The sequence below is a fragment of the Leucopleurus acutus genome, assembly GCF_964270905.1.
Source record: "Leucopleurus acutus genome assembly, chromosome: 13".
Lineage (NCBI taxonomy): Eukaryota > Metazoa > Chordata > Mammalia > Artiodactyla > Delphinidae > Leucopleurus > Leucopleurus acutus.
In genome coordinates this window covers 39,446,803-39,469,662 of record NC_139155.1, presented here as the reverse complement: position 1 = coordinate 39,469,662, position 22,860 = coordinate 39,446,803, and the positions used below count along the sequence as shown (strand labels likewise).

The 22,860-nt window shown below is 46.0% G+C and overlaps 1 protein-coding gene across 7 annotated transcripts in view; it reads left to right on the top strand.

Annotated features, from left to right (window-relative positions):
• The window catches only part of FHOD3 (formin homology 2 domain containing 3), a gene marked incomplete at both ends in the record, with an annotated part of 492,573 nt that overhangs the window by 296,300 nt on the left and 173,413 nt on the right, over window positions 1-22,860 (top strand). For all 7 annotated transcript variants that reach the window (XM_082852719.1, XM_082852718.1, XM_082852717.1 and 4 more), the window contains 3 exons: window positions 811-922; window positions 8,355-8,449; window positions 15,363-15,506. In XM_082852719.1, coding sequence (XP_082708845.1) covers window positions 811-922; window positions 8,355-8,449; window positions 15,363-15,506 — 351 coding nt within the window. The remainder of the gene's footprint in view (window positions 1-810; window positions 923-8,354; window positions 8,450-15,362; window positions 15,507-22,860) is intronic.

The following is a 22,860-nucleotide window of genomic DNA, read 5'->3' as shown; positions in this document are numbered from 1 at the left end:
CTGTTTCTCAGAAGCAAGATTTGAACCCATTTCCAGGAGGAACTTGGTGTGTGAGTTCCTTGAGAAGGAGGTTCTTGGAAGGAAGTGGGGTGCAGGAAAGGAGACTGTGGGTGGAGGTAGCAGCTGCAGCACCTGCGGGAATGGGCAGGGAGCTGAGCTGGAGCCCCCAGGCTGCCACAGTCCCCCAGCTGCTGAGCTGAGTTAGGGATCTGCGGTAGCATCAGCTGGGAGGTTGGGGAATTTCTCTGGGTGAGTGACCCTCGGCCCGCGTGAGGGAGGGCCCCTGGGCTCCGTGGGGCTCCTCGTGCGTGCAGTGCTCTGGGCCCAGGACTGTGGGGTGAGGCCCCAGGCAGACCTCTCTGCAGTTTTAAGGGCAGGACTTGGTTCAGGTGACCTATTGTGACCCTGGACAAGTCATTTAACCTGCTGTGCCTGCTTCCTCGCCAGAAAAATGAGAATCGATTTTTCTACTTCAGAATGATCTAGTCTGGATAAAATGAAGTAACCAACCCAGCAGCTGTTACCTCGTCTGTTGAGAGACCATTGGTGTGAGCTCTAGGGCCAAAGGCCTTGTGTTCAAATTCTGGTTCTATTTCTAGCTGTGCAATCTTGGGCAGGGGCCTCTGTGCCCTCAAGTTTCCTAACCTGTGCAATGGAGACTATACTAACGCCTGCCTTCTGAGGCGTCCAGTGAAGGAAACTGTGTAATTGCTGAGAAGAGGGGCTGGGTGCCAGCTGCTGTTAGGACGAAGCTTTCAGGCATCCCCGCCGTGGCTGCAGCTACACGATGGTTGTATCTTTTCTCTGCAGTTCCGCCTGGTGGTGAAGACGGCCCTGAAGCTGCTGCTGGTGTTTGTGGAGTACTCGGAGTCCAATGCACCTCTTCTGATTGAGGCCGTCTCTGCTGTCGACACAAAAAGGGGTGAGTGGTCCCTGCCCACTATGTCATCGAAGTAGAAGCGCCTAATGAAAGAAGGCTTCCACTTTTTACGTGTTCAAAACAGAATTAAGAACAGAATTCCCTTTGTGTGGACTTCCCACTGCAGGAAACGTATATTTTAGGATAGTTAAGTGTACAAAGATTAGGTTAGGGAGGGGACAGTGAAAGAAAAGCACTGCTGCGCTAACCCGTAAAGCTAACCCAGCTTATCTTTATGCTGTCTTCAGCCTCCGCGACTGAACACACAGAACCAGTTCCTTATCCTCTTTTCCCATCCTGTTGGGATCACTCTGACTCCTTCCTCTCTTCCCCTCACACCTGCTTGGTTGGCTCTGACCCCCAGATGTTCCTTGAATGTTCTCGCTTCCCTACATCCCACACCCTCACCATCTCACCTGGCATCCCTTGCTTCCTTGAATGTTCTCCCTTCCCTGGCATACCCACCCTCCCCTCTGCTATTGGAGGATTCTTCTGAAGCACAAATTGGGCCACATCGTTTTCCATCTAAAACCCGCCAATGGCTTCCCGGTGCCCACAGGATTAGGACCTGACACTTTGCCATCTAGCCCCTGTCCACCCGTCACCTCCGCCTCCTACCCGGCTTGCAGCAACACCCTCCCTATCTTGGATCAGATGGGTGTACGCTCTCAAAGCCCTCACGCGTCCCTATTCTCTGCTGTGCTCTTGTCACTGCCCGTCTCCCATGAGTGTGTGCCCTGCTCAAGGGCAGGGTGTCTGTCTCTTCTTGGTGTCCCAGCACCTGGCTGACCACAGCAGGCAGGCCTGCTGTACACACTTGATGACGAATGAGCTGTGGATTCGGTTTACTGTAAAGCAGGCTGTGGCTCCTATAATACTGTGAAGCCTGAAGCTAAAATGGGGTGTTTTGTTTTGTTCTTTTAAAAATATTTTGGTTTTGTTCCTCAGTAGGACATTTTTATTAATATTATCATCCCCACAAAGACTCTAACAAGAACAAAAACTTGATAACATTAATTGTTTTCTTTTTATAACAGTAACACTCTGTAGAAAATTTGGAAAAAACAATGTAAAGGAGACCGTAAAAAATCACCTCTAATCTCACCAGAGAGAATTGTTGTTAACATGTTGGTGTATGGTTTTGTGTGTGTGTGTGTGTCTCTGCATGTGCACACACATGTATATGAACAAGTCAGCCGAGGGACAACTGTCAAAAAGGAACGAGAGGCCTAAATAGTCCTCTTTGATTCAAACCACTTGTGTCTCTGACTTAGCATTGCTCAGAGACCCACATCCAGGGCTGAATCCAAAGACGAAAGAAAGCGGCTCACTAGTTGCTTTGAAAGTTTGAATGTAAGTTAATGAAAGCCATCCAGGACCGTGAGCTGGGCTCCCGCACTTTCCCCACAAACAGGCAGGCAGACCTCAGTCCCCAGCTCGGTGGATTGCAGGCTGGAGGGGACTCCAGGCCTGTGTGTAGGTGTATCACAGAGGCAGTCCCTAGTGTGTGGTCGGGGGCTGTGAGTCTGGAAAGTGGATCCCAGACAGGGGCAGGTTTCTTTCTGCCACAGCCTGTTGCCATCTGAAGCACGAGCATGAAGACCCTCACGGCCTCAGGAGCAGATCAGTGGGGCCCCTGAGAAACCTAACGAAGGCTCTCAGTGGCTCAGAAGCCAGGCCGGGCTTTCCCAGGGCCAGTCAATGAGGCCTGAGGCCAAGGTGGGTGTTCGTGGAGAGAGTGAGGCCAGTCCTTTCATCGGTCCTGGAAGATTCATACTCCATCCTCCAACCTGGAAGTTGCTTTAGGACAATTAGCGGACTCTTCATTCTCCTGTCCTAAATTTCAGGTAACCCATGGGCCCTTGTCATGGGCGCCATGTTAGAGGGGACAACCTTCTTGTGACCTTCCTTCCTCGGACTGCACATTTCATGGAGGGCATGTTGTGGACGTAGAGGAGAGATCCCAAGGGCACCCTACCCCCAAGACTCTACCTGCAGGCCCAGTCAGAGGCTGTCAGCTCTACTCTCTCCCCCAAGACAAAACAATGGCCATCTTTCCCCAATTTGTAAAAATATAAAATCAAAACAGCCAAGGGGTTGTTTCTTCAATGTCACGATTTTTGCCTATAAAATTTCGTAAGCTTCTGGCAAGTGCTGTCACCTGTCTGCTACTGAGCACTAGTGGCTGAGAACAGAAAGGAACAACACTGATGGAAAAACTCATCCATAGCTTATCACGTGTGGTTCGTTCCCATGTTTCTCTATGGCATGTGTGGTCTCGGCCATGATTTTCTAACATATACATATAACATCATCCTCTTTTACTGCTAGTAAAATTGTTCCTGAACACTGTGCTGGAATTGGACATCTAAATATGTCATGCTCGGGCTTCCCTGGTGGCGCAGTGGTTGGGGGTCTGCCTGCCGATGCAGTGGACGCGGGTTCGTGTCCCGGTCTGGGAAGATCACACATGCCGCGGTGCGGCTGGGCCCGTGAGCCATGGCCGCTGGGCCTGTGCGTCTGGAGCCTGTGCTCCGTGGCGGGAGGGGCCGCGGTGGTGAGAGGCCCGTGTACCGCAAAAAAAAAAAAAGAAAAAAAAAATCTTAAATATGTCATGCTCTTCTGCAGGAAGCAGCATGACTAGCAGGTGTGTTTCCACCTGGCAAGCTTAGAAGCTGCTCTCGCTCTCCAGTCCCCTCTCAGCTGGACCAGCAAGTAGACAGACGTGCCAGAGGTGACTGAGGGCCAGCCGAGTACGTCCATTTCCACACAAGTTTATAAATAAGCCATAAATTTGACTCCTCAAGGTGGCTTTAGACTCATTTTGGGGGAGATAGGGTGGAGAATGGGCATGTTATAGACTTTTTTAGTAGAAAGGAATTCTTTTGGATGATGAAAACTGTTAAGTTTAAAGAATCAGCAAAGAAAATCAACAAACGAGCTAAAAGACCTCAAAAATTACTACCGCCTACGGCAGATGAAGTTGTCTGAGAACAGATTCCTCTGGTTGCTTTATAAACATCGCACATCCCACACGTGGGTTAACCAGAAGTGTTCATTTGTGAGCATGGATGGACAATTTGCTGTTAGGCCAAGAGTGGGCCAGTTAGGGAGCAGCAATAAAAGCTGAGGGATCTAGGTGTTTCATAGAGACTAATAAATATGCATGAATTAATGAAAATTAAACGGGCCCCATTTGATCCCGGCAACTGCCCCTTTGGTTCAGGGGCTAGAATGAAATGGTGGACTGGAGTTAGTCTCTAGGGCATGGCTCAGTGTCACACCTGTCTGCACCTACTGCAGGGGCAGACTCTTTTTTTTTTTAAGATTTATTATTTATTTATTTATTTTTGGCTGCATGGGGTCTTGGTTGTGGCATGCGGGATCTTCGTTGAGGCATGAGGGAATTTTCGTTGCGGCACGCGGGCTTCTCTCTAATGGTGGCATGCAGGGTTTTTTTCTCTCTCTAGTTATGGCGCACAGGCTCCAGAGCATGTGGGCTCTGTAGCTGTAGTGCACGGGTTCCAGAGCGTGTGGGCTCTGTAGTTTGCGGCACGCGGTCTCTCTAGTTGAGGCGCGCAAGCTCAGTAGTTGTGGCGCGCGGGCTTCGTTGCCCTGCGGCATGTGGGATCTTAGCTCCCTGCCCAGGGATCTAACCCGCGTCCCCTGCATTGGAAGGCGGATTCTTTACCACCGGACCACCAGGGAAGTCCCAGGGGCAACTGTTTTGCCTGCATCTTCAAGTCAGTTTCCCTTCCTAGTGGATGGGGCCAGGCAGGAAGAGAGAAAGTCAGTAAGCACTCATGGAAGCCCACGGGTGGGCCTTGCTTTGTCATTTTGCTATCATCAGAGACTTCCTTTCCTGGGGACCTTCGCTGTGGTGGTCACCAGGAAACTGGTCGAGAACCCTCTGCTCCCCTGGGCGGGGTGCCCCTCCCTCTGACTGTATGAGTTTGCCTCTCAGACACAGGGGGTGGCACTTATTTTGTTACCCACAGACTGGGTAACTTATTTTGAAATTTCAGTCATAAATCTTGAGTCCTGCTAATTTGGTTCAGCACTGCTTTTGAAGAAGTTCCATTTTTCATTTGAATGTGAGGTGATGAGATATGACATAATTTTTAAACATGTGTCTAACACATGATTAACAGGGGAAAAAGAATCCAGGCGTCTTTTCAAGCGATCCCGTCTCTGACTTCTGCTCAAGGATACATTGCTCTGTGAAGAATGCACAGAGCATGGTGGAGGTTAGAGTGGGCAGAACTCAAGCTCTGTTTCCATTGCTGCTTAGAGCAGAAGCATACCTGCTAAGTGTTCATTGATCACGCTGAAAGGCTTGGAACATGCCGCTGGGACCTTGTATTTGAGCGTCAGACCAACTTGTGTACAAGGCATCGTGCAAGATAGCTTACTCTTTTCTTTTGGGTTTAATACAGAGACTCGGGGGGAGAGTAAGAGGGAGAAGTGCTGAGCGGTTTATTCTGGGTTGAGGGAGGAGTGCTGCGGTTTGGTGAGAGGGGGACTCTGGCCTGGGAGCCTGCGTGGAAGGCCTATGGGTCCATGTGGGTGTCCTCCACCCACCACCACTGCAGTGGCGGCTACTGCTGTTCGAGTGCCTGCCACGCAACAGACGCTGTTCTAAGCGTTCTTCGTATAAAACTCATTTGTTTGACGAATTTATAAGTGCCAACCATGTGCTTGCAAACATCAGAGAAAAGCCAGGCTGTCATGGAACCTACACTCACTGCAGTGTTTGGGGTGGAGGAAGGGGAGGTGGAGTTGGAGGGAGACGGATGATAATGATGAAGGAAATTACTGTCTCCTGACGTTCTCCATCTGTGCTCAGGAGAATCGACAAAGTGCTCTACCTCCATGACACCTCACAGTGAGCCTCTAGGGTGGATCCGATCCCTCCAGGTTAGACGCGTCTCTCTAGCCTCTGTTCATTCCACTACTTTGGGGCTCGGTTTCGTTCTCTGTTATGTGAAGGGGGAAGATCGTGTGGTTTATGATTCTAATACAGGACCATCCCCTACCTACACATACACACACGTAAACCCCAAATGGAGCAACAAAGGTGATGGTGGTAGGGGTGAACTGGACCATTTAGTTCTGACAGGTGGCAGCTCTTGGGACAGTTACGACTGCTGGTGCTTGATACAGGCCAGCTGGAGCCCTGCCAGGGCTATTTGTGTTGAATTAGAAGGTTTCTTCCCCTTCCCCTTCATTCTTCTAAAAAGTTTCTATTTTCTGGTCCCCAAACAGTCAAAGGACAGTGAACATTTATCCCAACAGTGTATGAATACATGCAAATTTCCAGTCTTGAAATCCTTAAGTGGTAAGAAGGGAGTCAGATATTACAGCTGAAGAACACGGTTTTTAATTAAACCAGTGTTTGAGTGTTTTCATTATAATGGATAAACTAGTGCACAGATATGTGTGTCTGCATGAGAGAGAGAGGAGGAGAGGAGATAGTCCAGGTACATCCCTCTCTCTGGGATGCCTGTGGTTGCTTCTTGGCTTTTCCTTCCCCAAGCCCTGTTTGACATGTGTGACCCCAAAGTAAGGAACCAGGAAGCAGTTCTGGACCCCCGAGCCCCACTAGGAATCCTTCGCACTGACGCTCTCCCTCTTGCATAGGCTTTTCTTTACGCGTATGTGGGGAACCCAGTAGAACTCGTGTTTTCGTGTTTTGTACTGAGGTCGGGTGTGAGTGTGAATGACGGAAGTTGTCCTTGTTATAAACATGAGCAAAGGCACTTGGAATGCTTGACCGATTCCTGGACAGTGAGACCCATGACCTACTGACCACACTGATTGTCTTGAGGGCGGAAGCAGTTACTTTGCTGGGCCTTGGAGAACAGGTGTGGACTTCAAAATAGTTTGATGATAAAGATCAGCAAGAATATAATTTTCAAGAATTTCAAGAATTTCAAGAATTTTCAACAGTTAGCAGGCAAAGGATCATGCTTTTGTGTTCACAGTAACAAAGGGTCATAGAAGCTTAGTCCTTGGGTTCATAGTTTGGGCCAACTGGGCAGCTAGTCCAAAGGAAAAGGCTTTTTGTTCCCTGGCTGGGAGCACCAACAGACCTGTACATCAAACTACATCTGTGTCTTTCACATTGTATAGTAGGTGCCTATTCCTTTTAAAATTCTCCTGTCTTCTCTTATTTTCTTACTGTGTGCATTTAACCCTCTGGCTCTTTTAAAACTGCCCCAGTTTAACCCACCCATGCCCTCTCAGGGGTCTCCAGTCACTAGTCAGACATTTTATTGAGCACCTACTATGTGCCGGGCACTCTGCCAAGGGCACAGAGATAAGACAGGACACATCACTGCCCTTGGGGAGCTTTTGTTCTCAAGGCCAGGAGATCAGCTCTGACATAACCCATCCATGAATCAGCGTTTGGAACCCACTGGTTTTAGGTTATTTCAGACTTTACTTTTTCAGCAAAAATAAGCCATGTCCCTTTGAGATCTTTATAGAGAAAGCAGGAAAGAGCTGCACGTTCCACACCGCCACGCCAAGGGCAAGGCAACACTTCACTGCAGATGTTTATCTCCAGCGTAGGAAATCACATCAGGATGTCGTGTACCCTTTGTGGCCTTGGCCTTGGCTTGGCGATCCTGAACGTGGAGGCTTTCCCTGCCCTCCCTGGAGCCACGGGACAGCCTCCAGGAGCTTCCCCCAGGAGCTCCACTGAGGAGTCGCCTCTTGCACCAAACCTTCCTCGACCATCGCACTGCAAGAGGCAGACCTCCCTTGCTGAGTGACAGGCTTGGCTAAACGCTTTGCCTTGTAAGTGCTTTTACCCTGTGCTGAGGTGTGTTCCTGTACATATGCCTAACTGTTCCATTTGATTATAACCTCTTGATGACAGACTCCCAGAGACCCAGTTCCTTGGTACCTGGTTGATGCTTAAATAGTTATTTGTGCCTTGATTGAATACAGATAATATACTTCTGTTCTTGAAATGTTTGCTAGATGGACGTTTCACAGTTATTGTTTGAAGTCCATTGCTAGAGTGACTGTAAAGCTCTCCTGTGTCCCCTTTCCTTGCAGGAGATGGACATACAGAGAGTACTTACAAAGAATTTCCACACTTGGAGAGTAAAATGCGTGGTCTAAGAAAAGCTGCATATGAATGGATTTTTAAAAAATCACCTATTTAGTATAAAGGGAACTTTTCAAACAAACTGATAGGCATCCTGACACTGAAGAGTATACGTTTTCAAGTAGACCAGGATGACATGGTATATCGTCACCTAATTGGAAACATATTCAAGTCCATCCTAAGAATTGTGTCATGCTTTGAAATTTGGTGACTGAAAGGCACTGCCATCATTGGGTGATAAGTCTCTGGATAAACTGTGATGTGAATTGGACAAGGAGTGTTGACTTGCTGTTTCTAATGATTTTTGCTTTATTCTAGGAGTCAAACCTTGGTCAAATATCATGGAAATCCTGGAGGAAAAGGATGGGGTCGACACGGAGTTGCTGGTTTATGCAATGACTTTAGTGAACAAGGTCGGTTGACGTTTGTTACTGGTTGAACTGTGTCCCCCCACGCCAAAAGATGTGTTCTTGTAGATGTGTTCCTGAAGTCCTAACCCCTGGTACCTGTGAATGTGATCTTATTAGGAAATAGGATCTTTGCAGATGTAATCAGGCTAAGATGAGGTCATTAGGGTGGGCTCTAATCCAGTAGGACTGGTGTCCTTATAAGAAGAGGAAAAGAGATACACATAGAGGGAAGACAAGTTAGACACACATACATGAGGAAGACAGCCAGTGAAAGCAGGGGCAGAGATTGGAGTGATACGTCTATAAGCTGAGGACCGCCAAAGGATGCTAAGGGTTGTCAGCAGCCAATCCCGGATGAAGCAAGGACGGATCCTACCCTAGAGCCATCGGAGAGAGCACGGCCCTGCCGACACCTTGACGTCAGACTTCTAGTCTCTCCACCTGGGAGAGAATAAATTTCTGCGTGTTTTTCTTCTTCAAAAAACCAGTTTTTTATTTTTAAAGCTCTGCCATGTTTCTAGTGGGTGCCGAGGGTCACCTGCCACACTCACGCCAGGTGGTCCTTGTAGCCAGCTAACAGTCTGACCATCAGCAGACCAGGCCAGAGAGGTCCACTGGGGGGTGGTTCTGCCTTGCTGCTGGTCCTGATAACTTCTTGCTCCAATTCATCTACAAGAATTTTGCCCTCTGAGTCCCAGATCTTGACGCTGAGCCAGCGGCAGCACAGAGCCAGTAGCATTTGGGACTGAAGCACAGGGCGTTGATGAGGTGCCCACCATCTAGCGTGTGAAGGTGCTTGCCTTCGTTGTGGTCCCACAGCTTGGCCTGGCCATCCTTGCCTCCAGAAGCACGGAGGGGTCCATCTGGAGAGATGGTCACAGTGTTCAGGCAGCCTGTGTAGCAAATGTGATTGGTCTTCAGCTTGCAGTTTACCAAGTTCCATACCTAATTTCTGTTGTTTTAAGCCTCTCAGTTTGTGGTACTTTGTTGTGGCAGCCCTAGGGAACTAGTACATGTGAAAATCTAAAATTTGCCCTCTGAAGAAGAACCACATCGTGTGCACCCCCATGGCGGGAACACCCTTCGGCATGCCTCTTTGCAAGAGAAAACCCTTTACACCCTCGTGTGGCATGTGTGCAATGTGTGCTGGTGCTCATACCTGTGAAGGCCTGAGAGTCTGCATGCTTTCTGTGCTTTGGTTCTTTCCAATGAAACCGGAAAGAGGGTAGCGAGAATTTTATGGCTACTCGCCCTATCAAGATGTCCCCTTGAAAACATTTTCCCTTAAGAATATAGAGTAGCAAGTTTTACTCTAAGGAAATCATTCACAATCAGACAGAAAAGCAAGCACTCTGTTCCACGGCTTACTGACTTCTGACTGATGGGGGCGAGGTATGGATTCCTGAGGGCGGGTCCCGTCCTCCTCCTGTGATGGTGACCTCACCCTTGTGCTCCCTTTCCTCCCATTACGTCTCCCTGGTCACCAGCTTGTGTCCGTCCTGAGAGGTGCTCTGACCGTGGGTCCCATGCTGACCTGGGACAGCCCACTGTCAGGACTGGAGCTCCTTCATCCCGGTGCTTGGGCCCCTTCCTCATTAATAATTGAGGGAGGGTGGGGTTGTTTCTCTTCCCTGGACCCCAGACGCTACATCAGCCACCCCAAGATCCTCCCTTTTTGTGCCCCAGGCTGCCGGGTGCAAGCCTGAGGACCAACTGCAGTGATCATTAGTTCTTCAGAAAGGACCCAGAATCTCTTCCTGAAATGTAACTGGAGAAACATTTCCCCTGATGACTGGGGACAAATTAGTAGAAAGCAACATAATTATGAAGAGTGATTCTACTAGATATTAAAATGTTGTGCAAACTCTAAGGATTAAAACAATGTGGTCTTGACTCTTTCCTCAGCAGATGGCTGAAGCAGAGGGGCTGTGAGACAGACCTCAGTGCACAGGATGACTCACCCTGTGATTGAAATCCATAGGGACGGTCAGCTTTACTCATGACTGGGAGAGGTTTTGATAAATGGAAATAAACAAAAACATACTTTGACTGTATACCAAAATAAATTTCAGGTAGATTGAAGAGTTCAGTGTAACATATCAAACTGTAGAAAACTGAGGAAACACTAGAGGTGAAGATTAGCTGGTCTCTAGTTGCCAAATAATAAAATAGTAAAACCAGCCAAAAAGATTCCAAAGCAAAGGACTTAAATATTTCGCTGTATAAAACTATGAACTATAAAACATCTTATTTTAAAATGAAATCCAAAGCAAAAACTAAAGGCAAGTGACAAACTGGGAAATTGTTTGCAAAAAACTGGGCAGAAAATGATACTATCCTAAATATATTAAGAACTCAGTTGAAAAATGAATGACATTAACTCTACTAAGATTAAAAGAAATATATAGTAAAACAACAAGCCATTTTCTCCGGGTCACGTGGGCAGTGATTGCTTTTTAATGAAATGCCGTTTGTTGATGAGGTCACAGGAAATTTCCTACAGTCCTGGTGGGGAATGGGCATCACTTTTCTGGAAGATAATCCTAAGAATTCGGTTTTTATTTTCAAAGCTCTTTGTGAGTTGATTTTACCATGCAATTTGAAAGCAATTTTCTGTTGGTTTTTGAAGATGAAGGTCACCTATTTCCTGTCGTTTTCAGTCACTGCCATTGTTTCGGAAAACATTAAATTCAGCAAAAATGGCATTTTCACTCTTGCACAGTGTTTTCATTGTAATGCTCTCCACGTTAGTGGTAGAGGCCATGCTTGGCTGTGTAATGATCCCAGCAGCCGCCGCATGGCGTGGGCATCCTGCTGCCAATCACTGTCAAGGACCCAGCACGTGTCACACTCTCCTTGGCACCATAAGGCATCTAACGTCCAGGAATTCCTCACTTACTCTTTCACTTCTGGCAGTTCCGTCTCATCTTTTGTTCTGGGCCAGGGGAGGTCCAGGAAGGTCCTGAGGACATGATTCTAAGTGTCATCCTTTCCTCAAAAAGGTCAGCAGGCCACTGGCACCCACACTGGGTTTGTTTTCTGTTGTTGAATTTTAGTCACGTTTATCGTTCCAGTGAGTAACATCTTCTGAGATCCCAAACATCATAACACATTGAAATGCTAATATGGGTCTGGAAAAAATTCAGACTCTGAAATGTGGGAAATTATACTGCTTTTCTAACTTTTCTTTCAGCAAGATGGAAGCTGGCCTAATAACATGGAATTCAAAACATTAACATTTTTATGACAAAACAAGGGTATGAAATTCTAGCCTGCTCATGGTTCTGAAACTGAAGTCTGCTCCCCTTGTTAAACAGGGAGATTAATGAGGGGTTCCAGGATCCAGACTAACGCCCCCCTGAACTCTCCCCACACCCCCAAACCATGTCTTCAGAAGATCTGAGGGAGTGTCAGAAACGAACCGTTTCTCACCATGCAAGCTGAAATTGCATGGTGCCCTGTCCTGATCCAGCTGCAATCTCCTAGGTGGGATTCCCCGCTTTGGGGGCTCAGATATTGACCACCTTGTAGAATCAGATAAAGCAGGTGGGGGGCGGGGGATGAGTTACAAGAGCCATTACCATGGGGCTGGCTTGGAGCGTTCAGGGAAGGTGACCCCAGGGAGCCCTGGGGAGGGAAGCTGCTCTAGCGGAGCCAGCGGGTGAGTTACCTGATGGGATTCACACTGAGCATTTGTTTTTAGATTCGATTATATTGTTTTTTTTAATTACCATATAGTAAAATTGACTTTTTTCTCTTGGTATTTAGCTGTGTAAGTTTTAACACATATATAATTATGGATAACCTTCACAATTAGCATATAGAACGGCTCCATCTCCCCTCAAATCTCGCTCATGTTATCCTTTTATAATGACGTCCTGATCACCTGTTCATGCCCCTGGCAACCACTGATTTATTCTCTATCACTATAGTTCTATTATTTAAAAAATGGGAATCATACAGGATGTGACCCTTCGAGGCTGGCTTCTCTCACTCAGCACAGTGCCTTAGAGCTTCATCTATGTTACTACGCGTATTAATAGTTTGCTCCTTTCTGCTGCTGTATAGTGTGCCATTGTATAATACAAATATGCCTCCAAGTTTTATCTCTTCATCCACTGAAGGAGATTTGGGTGCTCACAGCTTTTGGCTTTCACAGATGCTGCTGCTATGAACACTTGTGTACAAGCTTTCACCATACTGGTTTTACCCCACAAGAAAGATTTGATGGGATCAGTGAAAACCCAGGGACTGGAAAATAAAATGTCCTTTAGGACAGAGATTTCTCCCTCTGAGAGGGGCTGTAAAGATTTACTTGTCGCAAACCCTGGCAAGACAAGGTCTGAGAGAAACCAGGAAGGGGGTCCTGAGTGTCGTCTGAGAGTGAAGGCGTCAAGAGACATTTGCTCATAGACTTTTCTGGAGTAACTGCCTCCTTTGCCAGAAATAGGCACCTTAGCAGTGATTGTCAGGGTAGAAATGGGAGGACAGGGCCCAGGAGGGGTGGGAGTGTGGCAGGCAGCGTTTGCTGAACATGTCAGAGAATCAGCTGAAAAGAGGTGAGTGTGTTTCTGGGCTGCACAGTCCCCTCCCCGCGCAGGCGGAGAACGAAGCTGTCTTTGACAAGATCAAGTGCATTCAGGGTGGTATGGCCATGGACTAGAGAAGCTGTCTTTGATCGTGGTGGAAGGCCAGCTCCCCTGCAGCCACCCATGAGAGGTGGTGGGACGTGGGTGTGGCTCAAGCCCACATTTTCACCGTGGAAATAACAGATGTCCTCTCAGTCAGTACCCTCAGATCTGGGCCTCTTATTAAGCGAGGGCTCTCTGATCTGTTTGGTTCTACAGACCTAATTATTTAATAGAAATCTCCCCACCAACCCATCATGGTTGGGCTTGCTAAGGCAATGGGGACTAGGTCCAGGAATTTAACATCCTGGAAACTTCTGAGAGAAGGAACCTCAGTTGACTCTCAGCAGGGAAAAAAGGGAAGAAGAAAGGAGGGGAAAGGGGAGGTGAGGAGACTGCCAGAGGCCCCTCTCTGTGCCCATCCTACCCCCCACCCCCCACCCCACACTGCGGTGTAGAAAGTTTTGAATCTAGCCCTGAATGTCTACTCACCTGTTATTGGCAGGTCAGCAGACAGTCAGGGCACCTCCAATCATTAGCCCTGCCCTGGCGTTTGTATCACCATTTCCCTCTCCTCATCTTTTAACAAGTTCTGGAGTTTTCACTAAAACCAAAAGGTGGACTTGTTCTGATGAGAGGGTTCTTTGGACAGGTGTGTACTTTTTCAGTTAACTCAGTGGACTGCTATCTGCTAACGCAGCAGTGACTGCCTTGCCCGGCATCTGCAGACCCCTATGTGTGCTTCCACACTTGGCCACTTAGGTGTGAGCACCTGTTTACTTATTACAGATGCTGACTGGTTCACAGCCTCCTGTTCTGTGTCCTTGCTGGGGCCCCTGATGGATTAAGCTGTCGCATCCCAGTTATTTTTCTTCAGTGTCTGGTCTCAACAGCAGTGAGTTGTATCCTGTTTGTTCAGCATAGAAGGGAAACAGCCATTATTTGGGTTAGGAGTAGAGACATTCTTTCCAATATTAGTAGCCCCAAAATAGAAGTGTTAAAAGAAGTTGGTGCTGTGAGATGATCCTTAAGAAAGTACTGGTCTTTTTTCTTGCAAGGCAAGTCACCATGTTTAGAGTATTTTTGAAATGCAGTAATAGTGAAATAAATAGGGAGTCGAGACCTTGAAATTTCAGGCCAGAGTAGTTTGTGTAGAAGGCACAGGTGTGTGAGGAAAGGAGACTGGAATAGTAGGTCTGAGCACAGGGTTTTATTAGTTATTATTTAGTAACTTCCTGTTACCTCAGGCGAATCCTTCCCTCCCCTGATTTCATCTCCCTCGTTTATAAGATAAGGGACTTTGAGTAAATCACCTCAAGGATCCTTCCGGTTCTACGCAGAGGCCTGATCTGAGCTATCATCCTTCTTTTAAGAGAAGCAGAACTCACAGAGAAGTCAGCTTTTTCTTTCTTGGGTTATCTTTTTGTCTCTTGGTTGCCGCTTTGAAATTTCTCATGTTTTCCTAAATGTCTTAGACCAAGGGGAAGGCCTGCCGAACTGAAAGAAAAGGGAGTCATTCAATTGTCATCACTCCAGCTGTTGGTAGATCAGTCTTAACGGGAGTTTTTCTGATCACTGGGTATGTTAGTTTTCAATTGCCGTGGAACACATTACCACAAATTGAGCAGCTTGAAACATCACAGGCTTATCACCTCACAGTTTCTGTGGGGCAGGGTCCAGGCACCACCTCGCTGGGTCCTCTGCTCACAAGAGTCTCACAAGGCGGCAGTCACGGTGTCACCCAGGGCTGGTGTCTCGTCTGAAGCTTGGGGTCCCCTTCCAAGCTTCTGTGGTTGTGAGCAGAGCTCACTTCCTTGCAGCTGTGGGACTCATGGCGGCTTGCTGCTGCTTCTGGGACAACAGGACAATCTCTCTTCTAGTCTCTGTGCTCAGAAAAGGCCTAAACCCACTTCTAAATGGCTCACGTGATTAGGTCAGGACCACCCGGCTACTCTCCCCTTTGATTAACTCAGAATCAACGGATTTGGGACCTTAATGACATCTGTAGAATGCTTTCACCTTTGCCATATAATGTCACCTGATCATGGGAGTGTCCTCTCTACCCTCAAGGGGAGGGAATTGTATAGCACCTGTATCCCAGGGGGTGGGATCTTGGGGTTCATTCTGCTTACCACACTGGAGAAGCTTTTTCTCAAATGAACTTAGCATCTGTTTGCTTTGCCCCACATTGTTATACTCGTGGCCACTGGCTACCGTGCAAAAAATGCCCTGAGAGCCTTGTGACCGTCCCCTAAGACATGTCTGTGTCCTGTTCTTTCTCCATCCAGACCTTGTCAGGATTGCCAGACCAAGACACCTTCTACGATGTGGTGGACTGCCTGGAGGAGCTGGGCATTGCAGCTGTGTCCCAGCGGCACTTGACCAAGAAAGGGACTGACCTGGACTTAGTGGAGCAGTTGAACATCTATGAGGTAACAGGATATGTGTATGCCTTTTGTAGGGCCTCATACAGCCTGGACAAACGTCAAAGGCTGAGGGAAACATACTCTAGACCAGTGGCTCTGAGTGTGATGTGGCAGCATCTGCAACACCTTGGAACTGCCAAAATGCAGGCTCTCAGGCTCCGCCCCAGACCTGCTGAGTCAGAAACTCTAAGGGTGGGCCCAGATTGATTAATTGCTATTTTATTTTAAAGAACATTCATTCCGAATGAGGGGTGGTGGGGAAGGAGGCACATAGATCGTTTCTTATCCTCGGATAGGGGTGGAACTTTCGGCAGGGCTCTATATAATTTGTAGGGTCCAGTGCAAAATGAAAATGCGGGGAAAAAGTGCTATTAAAGATACTAAACTTTTCACTTTCTTCTGCTTTCTCTCTCACCTTGTCATGGTGAGGTTTTTTTATTTGCTAAAAGTATGTACGCATTGAAGACTATTTGGAAAATACCAGAAAGTATAAGAGAAAGAAACCGCCCATGATTTTATTACTAACCATGGTTAACATTTTGGTCTGTTTTTCTAGTCTTTTGTAAATGCATAGACTATTAACTCCGGAGATAATAGTGTGTATACAGTGTTGTGTACTGAATCTTTATTAGTAAATATTTTGGAACTTTGTCATTGAATCGTCTTCAAGAATTTCATTTTATTAGGAACGTAATAGCCTGTCTGTATGCAAGTACCTTAATACATATAACCAGTCCCCGTTTTCTCAGATTTAGATTGCTTCCAAGTTTTTGAAAATGATAAATGCTGTTATAATGAACAGCTTTATTCATAAATTTGTGTGCACAGCTAGAGTCCTAGGAGGGATATTTCCCAGCTGAATGGCTCCATTGTGATCTTCACTGGGTAGAAGTGGAGAAACTGACATGTAACTCATTACTTCCTTAAAGTTACTGTCATAATAAGTGACAAGCTGAGGAACAGAACAGAATTATCTTTGTATGATCTTAGGAAAAATCAGTGGAAACTGAGCCAGAGAGATCTGCTGTCAGAGCATAAAGCTTCCCACAGCTGGCCAGCTCTTTTGCCCCTGCTCTGGGCATCTTCTCCTCTAATGAAGCCTCACTTACCCAGTAATCTGCTCACACTTTCATGTTTTATTATCAGTGGGTGGTGGAGGAGTATGTTCTCATGGCTCCTAAGAGACAGGATAAAGTAGGAATTAAGTAAGAATACTAAAGATGGAGAAGGAAGGGACTAAAGACAGTTGGCTCACATCAAGGTAGAAGGACGTTTCCCAGTACATATACCTCCCTTTCTTTACCCCCTTCCCCCTGATCAGAGCTCCAATCTCTGAGACTCTGCTCAACCAGGGGCTTATATTATCATAGCTTTGGATTCTGTGTTGTCAGTGTATATCAGAAGATAGCATAATGCAGGTGAATTTCCTACTAGTGAACCAACTGGGAGAGCATTTTGAAAAGTAGCCTGGATACCTCCCCCAGAAGACTACTTCTGGTTTCAGGGCATACTTTCTCTCCAGTCTACCTGACTCTCAAGCTACCTCCCCATCTTCCTCTTTCCATTCATGCCAAACGTTTTAAAAGATGTCCTGTGTTCACCGTCTTCCTTTTGTCAAATGGCATTTGCTTAATATATATATATTTTTTGCGGTACGCGGGCCTCTCACCGCTGTGGCCTCTCCCGTTGCGGAGCACAGGCTTCGGACGCTCAGGCCCAGTGGCCATGGCCCACGGGCACAGCCGCTCCGCGGCATGTGGGATCCTCCCGGACCAGGGCACGAACCCGTGTCCCCTGCATCGGCAGGTGGACCCCCAACCACTGCGCCACCAGAGAAGCCCCATTTGCTTAATATTTTAACATTAAGAACATATCATTCACAAATGTAGATTATATGTTTCACTCAAAGAACAACAAAACAAACACCCATTGTGATAGTTAACTTTATGTGTCAGCCTGACTGGGCCACGGGGTGCCCAGATATTTGATCAAACATTATTCTGTGTCTGTGTAGGTATTTCTGGATGAAATTAACATTCACATTGGTAGACTGAGTAGTGAAGATTGCCCTCCTCCATGTGGGTGGGCCTCATTCAATCTACTGAAGGCCTGAATAGAACAAAAGGCTGAGCAAGAGAGAATTCACTCTGCTGATGGTAATGAGCTGGACATAGTTTGCCTCTTACCTTTGACCTCTGCCTAGAACTAACACCATTGGCTCCCTTGGTTCGCAGGCATTTGGACCACAGATCTCGGTACTTCTCAGCTGCCATAATCATGTCAGCCAACTCCTTACACTAAATCTCCATGTATATCCTATTTGCTCTGTTTCTTTGGAGAGCCCTCATGCACTCCTGTATTTAAGAAGCAGAATATTACCAGTAACTCGGAAGTGTCCTTGATGGTCCTTCCTGGTGTCATCCAACTAATTTCCAGCACTGTTCTCTTTTTTTTTTTTTTAATAATTTTGTCTGAAAATAACTTATTCTGTGAGCTAACACAAAGGATCAGATTATCAAATAAGAGTTGACAGATCTGAGATCTTGCTACCTATAGCAGAGCTATACTAATCTATCTAGGCTAAAAATTTCCAGAATGCAGAGGTGCAGAGACCTGTGACTTCCAGGTCTTTTATTCATATATCAGACATGTGCTTTCTGACCCAGAACAATAGATGAGGTCTCCAAGTGTGGTTCACGCGTCACCTCGCCCAGTGAGTAATTTGCTTCATAACTATGAAGGCTCTCTACTACATAGTCCAGAGAGTCATGGCGTATAAATCCATAAATTCTGTGTTTATTTAGTGTAGGTGATCCTTAGCCAATCCTACCCTGCTAATTAAGGGCATTCCAGAAACAAGAACTCTCATTTTAGCAAATATCATCAGGCTGTTTGTTAGATAGTCTAGTTATTAGCATATTTACAAAAGATTAGATGGGGTCATTGTCTTCTTTCTTTCCGCAGAAGCATCACTACTACAAAAGGAGTAGAGGGATCACAGCCCAGCTGTTTTAACTCCTTCCTCCCAGTCTGTATCCCTAAACAACATAATAATTTTGTCTTTTTATAAATGGAACCATACCTTTGGTGTCCTCCTACAGTTTCTCTTTTTGCTTATTGTTTTTGAGACCTACCCATGTTGTTATGTGAAGTTCTAGTTTGTTCACTTTCACTGCTGATGAATATATCCCAGTTTATTTATCTGCTCTTCTCTTGATGGATGTTGGCTGGTTACAGTTTTGTTGCCATGACAATGCTACCATGACCATTCTTTTCTGCGTGTGTGTGCGCGCGCGTGCCCAATACTCTTTATGTTTACATATCAATTCTATACTCGCTTTGTAAAAATATTTAGAAGTTTTTCTTCTTTCTCTCTGCCCTTGTCTCTGGTCTTTGATTATTTGATAGAATTCCCTTGGGAAATTGGGTGGACCTGTGATGATGATGATGGGGCAGAGGAGGAGTGTGTGTGTTTGTGTGTGTGTGTGTTGGAGGCAAGAGATCTTTGGTAACTATGTTTTTTCTATGGGTATTGGTCTATTTAGACTTCCTATCTTTATGTAGATCAGTTTTTCTGAATCATACTTTCCTAGGAAATTATCCACTTTATCTGGATTTTTAAACTGATTACTAAAGAGATATATAAATAGTCTCTTAGGAATGTTTTTAATTTCCTCTTGTTCAGAAGTTATTTTCCTTTGTTAATTTTTGTGTTTGCAATTTCTCCCTTTTTTTCCTCTGGGTTAACTAGTGGTTTGTCTGTTTTGTCGTTGTTGTTAATTTTGACTTATGTATGATTTTCAGTGCTCTTCTGTTTTGTAACTCAAAACGTTTTTATCTCTATAATTTCCTTCTTTAATTTTCTTTCAGTTTACTTTGTTGTTCTTCTTTTAGATTTTTAAGTTGTTTATTTACTTTATTTCCTTTTATCCTTTAACCATCCTCGCATTCCTGGACTGTAACCCACTTGGTCATGATGTGTTCTTTTGTAAAGTGTGCTGTTGGAATTCTGTTCGATACTAATTTATTTAGGATTTTTACGCGAATAGTCATAAGTAAGATTGGCCTCCCTCTCAGCCTCCCCCCTCTTCCTTTCTTCCTTTTCTGTATGCCGTCCCTAGTAGCTTGGGCATCACTGTTATGCTAGCATCATAAAAAGATGATGCTGGTGGTCATGAAACCACATTTGTATGTTGCTCCTGTAGAATGCACTCCCGGCGACTATGTCTATGGATGTCTCCAGGGTACCTCTCTGATTGTTCCTCCTCGATGTCATCCCGTGGATCTTTCTTCTCTGTCTCTTCCCTTTCAGTGTTGAGGTTTCCTTAGCAGACCTCCTCCTCTCTCAGTACATGCAGCCTGCACTAGGATTCACCCAGTGAATTCAGCAGCTTTGGAAGCTGGTGGCTGATACCTTGACCCTGAGCTTCCTGCCAAGACTCCTGGCTGCCTGACCCTCTGCCTGCTTGTCTTTTTGTATTACGTTCATTCATTCATTGAGGGTATGTCACATACTCTGCTAGGGCTGAAAATACAGAGCTAGAAGATCTGTCCCTGCCCCAAGCAACTTTCATTCTGTGGCCTAAGACAAGCAGGTGGCTGGTTCCCCCAACAGCTAAATGTGATGGCACAAGAAGGGACATGGAACATGCCAGAGGAGCTCAGATTATGTCAGTCACAGCCACCTGGAGGCTGCACGTGACATGTATCCAGCCCTAACGAAACCTTTTATTTTTCTCCCATGACAAAAACAAAAATCCCACACAATCTGTTCATTTCTCCATCTCCACAAAGAGCAGAGTCTCCCAAGTTACAAACCCGGAGCTGTCCTGGACTCCCTCCTCTCTCCTCTGTCCCCACACTCGGCAGTCTGATTGCTGAAGACTGTGATTTCTTCTCCATTCCCCTAGCTCAGGCCCTCATCATTGCTTGCCTGGATTATTGCAATATCTTCTCATTCTTTTGTTCCTCTGTGAATCCATTCATTCAATAGAACTTTACTGAGCACGTACTATGTGCCAGGCACTATTCTAGGCCCCAGGACACAGCAGCAAACTAGACAGACAAGGCCAGTGTCCTGAGGGGATACACATTCTCATGGGGTGCAGACAGTGATCAAAGTACGTGAGTAAGCTGAGGATCCAAGATTGCTGGCGTGTCTATGAAGAAAAGAGACAGGATGAGGTAGAGGTGAGACACTGAGGCAGGGGGAGGAAGGCCCATCTGAGGTGGTGGCCTAAAGAAGGACAGTGACAGAGGGGAGAGTAGTGGAGGAGCTCAGGTTTGGCAGGTGTGAAGGGTTGAAAGGAGGTGTGATGACGGGCAGGGCCTGGAGAGGTTGGCACCTGCAAAGTGGCATCCCCTGGAGGCTTCTCTGCTTATTCCCTCTTCCTAACTCCCTGCAACTGAAAACAAGGGATCCTCCTGGAAGTCAGATCTGACTACGCCATTCCTCTATTTAAGAAAATAAACAGGAGTGAAGAATGAATGAAAAACCTTAAAACCTTTTTCACAGCCCGTGGGATGAAGCCCAAACTCTTTGAGTTGGTACGAGAGCTAACACCGTCTGTGGCCTTCGTGCTTCTGTGGCCTGTCTCGGGTCATTCCTAAGATGTCTCTGAAGTTTCAGCCACACTCAACTTCTTCTGTTTCTTGAACGTGAAAGGCAGGTCATCAGGGAGCTTCCCTTTATCCATTCTCCTTGCTTTGCCTGGAGTGCTCTTCCTTCCCATTCTCAGGTTGGCAAACTCCTCCTCCTCCTGTAGGAGTCATCTCAGATATCCCCTCGTCCGCAAGGCCTCCCTGACAAGGTAAAAGGAGTTCCTGCCACTTGTCGCCTGCACTTTGTTTATAACCCAGGAAGGAGCACTTGTCTGTGTCCACACCTCAGACTGAACAGTCCTCAGGTCGCACTTGTCTATCTGTTTGCCTTTGTCATCTGTCTCATTCCTCTCTAACCCCTGTGCCCAGCAGCGCACCTGCCCAGAGTAGAAGTTCAGTAAGCACTTGAATGAAGGTCTCTTTTAAATATCACACATTTTATTAACAGATGCTGGGTTGAAGGAAGGGCATGATTTAATCAGAAATCTGCTACCTTAAAGGGGAGATGCTTTGAGTAATCACTCAAGGTGATTACTGAATGCTTGGAGTACCAGGTAGAGTCAGGATTTTTATTCCTTTCTGAAAATTAATGCAGTTTTAAAAATATTTAGTGCCACAGGACAACTAAGTTCATTATATGCAAGGGCAGCAAGAAGGCCTATAAGCAGTGCCAATATTTTCCTCACAATAGACTATGAATGTTTTCAAGCCATTGTAGAGACCTTGCTTGGGTTTCTAGAATTCTTCTTAATAGTGGAGGATGTCTGGTGACCATATGTCCTGGACTTTCTGGGGAATGCCCAATTCCATGTAATTTAATTCCATTTTAGAAAGGTGATTTAATCCATGTTTAATTAAATTCATTTGAATTTTATAGCTTTGAATGATTTTTCAAATACATAAATTCACGAATCAAAATAAAAAGTCTTTTGTCAGATTGTGTTCTAGCTTTTGATTCTGAAAATGTGGTCCTAGTAATGGCAAAGGCATCTTAGGGATGAAGACTTTGGGGGTGAGGGGGTGACTGTTACTGGCAGGAATAAATAACTTATAGATCCAATCTCTTAAAATTCTTCCTTTATCATAGGTGATTTTTAAAATGTGTATCAGTTAGCTCTTGCTGTATAACAAATATGCCAAAAAGAGTGGTCTTAAAACAGCAATTATTGCTCATGATTCTATGGGTCAGAGATTTGGGCCTGGTTCACCTGAAAGATTTTCAGGGAGCTACAGTTATCTGATGGCTTGACTGGGGCTGAATGGTCTAAGATGGTCTCATTCACCTGTTTTGGCATTTGGTGCTGCTGTTGGCTGGGCCATATGTCTTCAGCGGACTAGCCCGAACTTCTTCACATGTAGCAGCATTTCAGAAGGACAAGTCTCAAAGTGCAAACACTCTTGAGGCATCTACGTCTTCTGATGTTCCATTGGCCAAAGCAAGTCACATGGAAAATTGTTGACTCAATGTAGGAGAGGGCTACACAAGGATAAGGAAACAGAGAGGCATGATTCCCTGGGAACCTAGTGCTATAATCATCTGCCACAACCTGTCATCAGCATAGTTTCTTCTTGAAATGGTACTAGCACTGGCATCCACTTCACCTAAAAGCTGAATCAAGACGTATAGGTATGAATTAAAAAGAAAATGTGGGATAGCAATTTGGAAAATGATAACATCTGCTGTGTAAAGATGGCTGCCTGTCATGGAGGTTAGTAGTAGTATAACAACGTAAACTCAAAGAAATGTTAATAGATTTTG